Source organism: Limulus polyphemus, unplaced genomic scaffold (assembly GCF_000517525.1).
Source record: "Limulus polyphemus unplaced genomic scaffold, Limulus_polyphemus-2.1.2 Scaffold875, whole genome shotgun sequence".
Lineage (NCBI taxonomy): Eukaryota > Metazoa > Arthropoda > Merostomata > Xiphosura > Limulidae > Limulus > Limulus polyphemus.
In genome coordinates this window covers 217,381-225,701 of record NW_013666485.1, presented here as the reverse complement: position 1 = coordinate 225,701, position 8,321 = coordinate 217,381, and the positions used below count along the sequence as shown (strand labels likewise).

At 32.9% G+C, this 8,321-nt stretch overlaps 1 protein-coding gene across 1 annotated transcript in view; it reads right to left on the bottom strand.

Annotated features, from left to right (window-relative positions):
* The window catches only part of LOC106460989 (hydroxyacid oxidase 1-like), an 18,767-nt gene extending 15,011 nt beyond the window's left edge, over positions 1 to 3,756 (bottom strand). Inside the window, exons 1-3 of the mRNA XM_013920756.2 lie at positions 3,576 to 3,756; positions 988 to 1,139; positions 115 to 370 (exon numbers count right to left, since the gene is read on the bottom strand). Of these exons, the coding sequence (XP_013776210.1) occupies positions 115 to 370; positions 988 to 1,139; positions 3,576 to 3,718 (551 nt within the window). The 5' untranslated portion in view covers positions 3,719 to 3,756. The remainder of the gene's footprint in view (positions 1 to 114; positions 371 to 987; positions 1,140 to 3,575) is intronic.
* Positions 3,757 to 8,321: the final 4,565 nt, after the last annotated feature.

Here is an 8,321-nt window from a genome sequence, read left to right as displayed (position 1 = left end):
AACAAAATAGTCAAACGTGAGAAAGAATCCATTAAAACTTGCTTGATGTGTGATTTTAAAGAGTCACACAAAGTCACTGGGATCTCAGATACAAAAATTTACATTATAACCTACCTCAAGTGACGTGGTAGAGAAAATTTGTTTCGGGCATCAGCAAGCCGTAATCCAAACACTGGAGTATCAACAGTCAGAACTAAAGCACGATATTCAGCTTTCTCAGCTCTCCTAACTAGTTCTTCTGTCACTTTTCGATCTCGATATATGTATAATTGAAACCATCGCAACCCGTTAGGATTCGCTTCGGCTACCTCTTCAATAGACGACGTAGCTATTGTACTCAATGTCATAACAGTTCCAACAGCAGCAGCGGCTTTTAGATATTAACAAAACTTTATATTTTAATACTTAGCGGAAAGGTATCTGAAAATATCTGATAATCTTGATTTTATCGCATGTTTTATATGAGCGCACTTTCGTTTAATATTTCACGCATTATGTTTATCATTTATGATCTAAAAGGTATTGAAAAAGTTCAAGAGGCTGTGAATGTGAAAATAAAACTTAATTTTGAAAGATGAAATATACTCTGAAATAAAACTCATGTAAATTGTAAAATGGAAAAAAATTTAGAGAAATCAGTAGCAAACTAGTAAAACTCATTTTAATAAATATATTGAAAATTAAAGCTCACTTACATGTGGAAGTAAGGAAATGAACAACTAATTAGAGTGAATAATTCCAAGAGTAGTTCTGAATAATGTTTCCTTTTGAGTATAAATCATTAGACATAAGAAATTTAAAGAATTAATATTTTAAAATAATTCTGTAATGAAATTTATTGTTTAAACAAATTCTCTGATGAATACTGGAAATGATTAAATTGCTTTGACTCGTACCATTACCATTCAGGAGCTGCATTAAATGTTATTAGAAAAGAAAGTAAATCTTGAATCATTTTATATGTTCGTATTCTCAATTTTAGCTTACCCCGAGCAGTGGCGACTTCTCCGTCTGGATGAGCCATTTTTTGCATAGCCGTGGGGGCCACGCCCACAGGAAAACTAATTGGCTGACCCAGAATGGTCGTACTAAGATCGCGACAAGAAACATTTCTTAGAAAACGAGGCCGAAGCTTGAGCCTAGTGTGGACGTAAAAATACACAAATAAAAACAGTTTTGTTAAATGATCAATTTTCTACAATTAAACAGTATAAAAATTATCTAGCTCGATATTAGTTAAATGTTAATATAGTTCTTATTATGGGCTGCTTCTTAAAAATAAAATCATAATGTTTAACGAAAGGGCCTATGAATATAAAACCTCTCCAATACGATGTCTTCAGCTATTACATCCTAATCGTGGTATTAATGTAAATATTCATTGAAGTCTTATTCCTGAGAATGGAATTCTTAAAAGTGGAAGTGTTAAGTTGTTAACACATATTTTGGTTGATGTACGTGACAATCTAGCAAATTTCTATAGGTAAAGAAATAGTTCGTAATAACATTCAGATAATTTTGAATAACTTGGAAGTATGGTTTGATAACTGGTGCATTTTTTAAAATCTGATAAATCTAAGTTTGTCTCAGCAAGCATTCAAAATAACATAAAAATAAATTTTGCCATACTCCGCGCTTTTTCAAAACGCCGTAACACCCAAATTTCTTGGAATTACTTATGGCTTAAAGTTAACTAGGAAATTTGAATTGCATGATATTAGAAAAACATGACTATGTACGAAACCACTAACAATAAAATGGAAATTGTTTTAAAAAAATGTTTGAAAACGACCATCCGACCTGTAATAGTGTTTTTCAATAGCGTGTGAACGTTATATTTTTATTTTGTAACTTTTTTTTGTGAGAAGTTTTAAAAAGGTACCGTTGTCTGATATAGTGTTTCAGTAACGTTCAAATTTGTTAAAGTGCTATTAAATTTTCTTGCATTAAGACTATGATAATTTTATAAAAACATTCTAGCAATTATAAGTGTTAGGCAACTATACTGGAGAAAATAACAGTCGGTTAGAATTTAAAGGGAATTATTATTGATAAAAAAATATTGGATAATCTGCGAGAAAATTATAGTAATGAACTACAGCCCGAGTTCAGATATTATCACAGTGTAAAGTTCAGACTACGTAACTATAGTGGAACTAGAAAAGGGCCTAGATGGGAATTAGATTTTTTTGCTGTGAATCGCGTTTTGCAAAATTTGGTACTTCAGGAGGCAGTTCTGCGCTTATATTGCAAGTGAGTTTGATGTTACATTTTCAGTAGTCGGTTGTCTTGAGAATCATCATATTCTAACTTCTTTACAAACTTCGTAAGTTGTATTTAAATTCGTGAAATTTAATTAATATAATTAAATTCATGAAAGCCCGATATATATATCGACAAAACTGTGGAAATCATGTGGGTTGTATATGCCTAAACACACTGGCGTAGCCGGAGGAGGCATGCCCCCTTTGGCTTGTATTTTTATTTTTCACCAGGAAATAATAAAGTTTAAATATAAAAATGAATAGAAATTATATGCAAATATAAATGTTAAGACTTGTCCCCCCCCCCCCATTTCAAATTCCTGGGTACGCCACTGCCTAAACATATCACTACTTGCTATAAATCTTTCAGTAATCCGTTCCATATTAGAAGTTTTAAAATATAAAAACGATAAATTGTGGAATAAAAGTTCTGATACTTCTTTTCTTTCAGATAGAGTTCTCCAATGAATTGTGCCAGTAGCTTAAGAAATATTTTTATAATTCCTTGATTCCAGTGATGACAATACTTATGAAAGGTAAATCGTATGTGTAATGGCCACCTGGATTTATGCTTTGTTAAAAAAAAAACCACCATATTTATTAATCTTAGAACAGTGCTACCATCAGCAAAATGAAACTTATTTGTCTGTAATGTATGTATATATATATATATATCCATCAGTTTATTTTTAAGCGCAAATCTACACAATGAGCTATCTGTGCTGTGCCTACCACGGGTATCGAAGCCCTATTTTTAACATTACAAGCCTTCAGACTTACTGTATCAATTTTATATTACTTACGAACTTGTGTAGAAATGATAATTATCAGTAAGCACCAGTTAGTTTCTAATAATAACAAAAAGAAAAAAAAAGTTGCATTCATGGATACCTCATAAAAAAAAATAAATATTGGTTTTAGGTATTCCTGCCCCCCAGTGGCACAGCGGCATATCTGCGGACTTACAACGCTGGAATCCGGGTTTCGATACCCGTGGTGGGCAGATCACAGATAGCCCATTGTGTAGTTTTGTGCTTAATTTCAAAACAAACTAGGTATTCCTCTCTTTCATTACATTGTTGGATGTACAATTTTTTATTATTTTTATTATTAATCATAATTACAAGTAGCCTAATGTACTTTGAAGCCTATTGAAAAATAAAATTTACAATTACTAGTTTATCAAAAATCATAACATATAAAATATGGTTAGTTCTGAAACAAAAATTACCTCTGGTGCATACAGGTTTTACTGTAACTTATCGTAAAAATCATGATTCAGGTCCAATGAACCCCTTTTCAGATTCCTACCTTCTAAATGCTTCTATATTTTCTCGTAGAGTTTGTTCTTGATTAGCTCCACTCCGATAATAGTCAAAAGCTTTCTTATTCAAATGTTTAGCTGCAAAATTTTCAAAGTCGTCCAAACACACCATGCACATTTGATGAGCCATGTTTGTTACTATAGGATATATACTGAGATTGAGTCGGTTGACCTTGTTTAGCGAAATGCGACACAAGTGGATTATTTTACTTCGAGTCAGCTGACTTGAAGTAATTACGTGCAGACTTCTTTCGTAACATTTCAGTAAATACTAACGGCTATATTTGTTTTTAGATTATATTTCCAACTCTATCTTTATGAGTAATAAGGATGTTAAAAAGGTGGGTAGAATATGTATAACGACGCCAGGGAAGAAAACTAGCCATAAAAGCTATATAACTGATTAACAACGGCCCAGCAATTCTAGAAAGGAATGTGCAGGAGGCCATTATAAGTTTCAAAATTGAGAAAGCTTGTTGCACTAAAAAGATTCCCACAGAATTTTTGTTTGTTTGTTTTTGAATTTCGCGCAAAGCTACACGAGGGCTATATGCGCTAGCCGTCCCTACTTTAGCAGTGAAAGACTAGAGGGAAGGCACCTAGTCATCACCACCCACCGCCAACTCTTGGGCTACTCTTTTACCAACGAATAGTGGGATTGACCGTCATATTATAATGCCCCCACGGCTGAAGGGGCGAGCACGTTTGGTGGGAAGGAGATTCGAACTCTCAGATTGCGAGTCAAGCACCCTAACCACCTGGCCCAGAATTTTTAAGGGAAATTAACATTCTAAGAATTCAATATCTGACTACATTTGTGAATCAATTTATATAGGAAGAACAACGCCAACAGACTCTAAAATGTCTTTTTTTTTTTTTGATTATCTCCCATATTTGTTTGTTTTCGAATATTCTTTCAGAGCTACTCAAGAGTTATATGCGCAAGGCATCCTTAACTTTCAACTGACAGACTAGAGGGAAGGCAACTAGCAAACAGCACCCACCACAAACTCTTATCCGACCGAATAATTGGATTTGCCGCCAACCTTATAACGTACTCACAACCTCAAAGTCAGGAGTGCGACTTTTTTTTTTGTTGTTGTTAACAGGACGTGAACATTAGATCCACAGATCCTTAGACCGACACAATGAACACTGTACCAATTTCAGCCCCAATCCTCAAGTAATCTAAGGTTATTGAGTGTGGCCAAACAGGCCTATAGGATTGATCAGTCATACCTCACGAGTACTGCTAAAAGTCATCTAGAACATAATTAAACGTAAGGATGGGAATGAGATTTAAAAATACCAAAATGGTTTTATAAGAGGTCGGGGCATGCGTGAGAGGCGGAACAATCTTAATTTTGGAGGTAAAATACATGCTCAGAAGAATGTAGAGACGCCAAAAGTGTATTTGTTTGTTTTGTCTTTTAATTTCGCGCAAAGCTACACAAGGACTATCTGCGCTACCCGTACCTAATTTAGCATTGAAAGACTAGAGGGAAGGCAGCTAGTCATCACCACCCACCGCCAACTCTTTTACCAACGGATAGTGGGATTGACCGTCACATTATAACGTCCCCACGGCTGAAATATGTTAGTTAATAGTATGTATAATAATGTACAGAGTATGAAACAGTTATAAGTATTCGGTGTATAACACGGTTTTAGGAGTTGAAACAAAATATTCATAAAAACGAAGAATAAAACTCGCAGTAAAAACAGTAAAAGGAAGTATCTAAAATGTGTTTATAGCAGTCTATGAAATGAACCAAAGCTAAACTATTGCAAAATAAATGTAAAGTTGTAATGAAGGCAAACTTAGCTGTTTTTGTAGAAACGTCTGAATGCGTGTTCACAAAGTGATAAGCATATGATTTTGAACGATCTTGAAAATGCGTATTTAGACATAAATATGTGAGAAAGCCCATATAAATACTAATTATGGCAATCTTATAGTATTTTGGCACTTGTGTATCAAGTTAAAATCATAAATAATATTCAACGTTAAACTGGTACACAATTAAAAACATTTTATTTAGGCCTATCTATGGCCTTCAAAAAAGTTACCTAAATAAAATGTTTTTAATTGTATACCAGTTAAACGTTGAATATTATTTATGATTTTAATTATGGCAATATTAATTTTTTTAGTAAATTACATGTAGATTAAGATTTTTAGAGTGTGAAATATTTTGCAAATAAAAAAATTAAAGATGAAATGAAGCTACTTGTCACGTGATGACGATATTGTACCATCGTTTGCCATACTTGTTGCTTAAATACTTTGACTAAGCAAAAAACAGCTAAGGTGATTCTGAATGGAAAAGTCAATATTCAACCTGGACTCCTCGGATAAAGGCCTTTCTAACGATACGAGATTTGTAGAGATTGATCGAGAAAAGTTCCAGACAGACAAACGCAAGCGTATTATTTATACAAATATTGTCAAAGAAACATGTTGTTAGAAATTTTGGAATACTGTAATAAATGTGCAATACTGTTTGAAATAAAACAAGTACGACAGAACTGTCATGATTCATGACGGAAAAATGGTACAAGTTTTCAGTAAAATGGTTTCTTTAAGTAAGAACTGTATAGTCTCTGCCAGATTTGAGTACAAAGTTACAAAAGGTCATACCTAATCATAGATGTTCCTAATTTTGAGCTGCAGCTAGTCAACAGCACCTACTACCACCTTTTATCTGATTAAGTAATGTGATTTAACCATCACTCTTACTATTCAATCATAGCACCAAAAATGCAGGATTCATTTTTGTAGAAACTGGATGTGAAATACAAATAGACAGATTCTTAGTCTACACATATTTGTTACTATGCTACACCTATACTAACAGACAGAAGTTCAAAATTTTTGGCGTATAGAACGTTACCTATAATAATTGCAAGGAGAACAATAACTTATCTGGCATCCTACTCACACTGATGCGCTAAGCAGCCACCTATCTTGCCTGTTTTTAATGCTGAGCCCAAACAATTGTGAATATTTAGGATAAAATTACATAATTATCAGTTCTCACATGAAAATTTGAATTATTAAAAGTCTTAATAAAAAAAAATATTAATACTAATTCTTGTGTAATTCATCATATATTTTTCTCTTTATGTACCTTATGATTATAATTACTGTGCTAAGGACCAGCTCTTGGGGTGAGCAACGTGTCCCCACACAGGGTGACCACCAAAATCAGCATTGTAATTAGCAGTTATTGTCAATTTTACAGGGACAGGGGCACCAAATACATAGTTTGTACAGACCACACTTTTGCCTATGGATGGCTCTGACTGTGCTACATGTTTTTTAAAGTTTACAGTCACAATTTATGAATAAGCTAAGCCTGGATAGTAGACTATGTGAAGTTATCATAGCAATGGAGGATGGATTTAATAAGATTCTCTTGTAATGTTTATTTATTAATTAATTAATTAATTACATGTCAGTGTGAAACTTAATCTTAATGAGAAATTATAGTGGCATTTTGATATAAATTATTATGATATTACAAATGATAAAAATGCACCAGGTCCCTATGTATGCTTAGCTTGTATACTTTTAAAGTGAAGATGCAAGTTAATCCATTACATATTTAATAGCTGCTAATACTTGTGATGAAGTTAGAAATATGCAAGCACACAGAGTACATAATAAAAGAAGTAATTAAAAATGAAGCCAATATTTACACTGAGTTTAGCAATCAGGGGTGAGAATGGCTCAAAATAAAAACTGAACCTCTTCTGAAGCCCTGTAGGAGCAAATCATGTATGCCCTTCCCCCAAAGTAACCAAGGGTTCAAGGGGTAGCTAGGCTATAGGGTTTTAGATGGTACAAGATAACTTTTGTATTTTTTAAATGCTGTTATAACAGTAATTTTTACAAAGAAATCATTAAAAAAATTGTTTATGATGAGATCTTTACATATCAAAGATTCGAGAAATACATTAATAAATCTAACTGAACGCCTTAAATACTGGTGATCTTTCAGCTGAGATTAACAATTTTTAAACACGATGATAAGATATTGGTCGAGGTTTTTACAACCTGTGACAAGTAAAAGGTGCCTAAACACTGTTTTATAAGTCCTTACTTTAAAACCTGTATGATGTAGAAGATTGTTTTTAAGAAATATTGTTAATGATTATAAATAGCACAAAACAGTTACTATGAGTATCGTCAGTCTTATTTGAGAATTTCAGTGAAATTTTCACTAATTACAGGTTTGTGTTCTATTTAAAGTATCTGATACCATAGCATAACATGTGGAGTTTTACAGTTCACTGGTCTATGTGATTTTATGTCTGAAGAACAAAATCATAGAAGTTTGTATCAAAGGTTAACAGATGAGCAAATTCACATGTTGATTTACATACATACATAGATGTGAAAAACTTAGTCTAGAATTTACTGTTTTGCTTAGCTTCATATTTCATTTTATATTAAACATGTTTACCATGTTATCTTATCAGGTATTAAATATCAAACAAGTTAGCTTGAACAGGCAGTTAAATCAGATATAAAGAAATAAATTCTAACAGATTAAAATGTTTTCTGAGATTCAACCACATTATTGAATCTTATTACAATAAACTTCCTTGAGCTGGATTATCAGATTTATCAAAACTGTACTTGATATCATGTGTGTTTGTTTGTTTGTTTTGAATTTCGCGCAAAGCTACACGAGGACTATCTGCGCTAGACGTCCCTAATTTAGCAG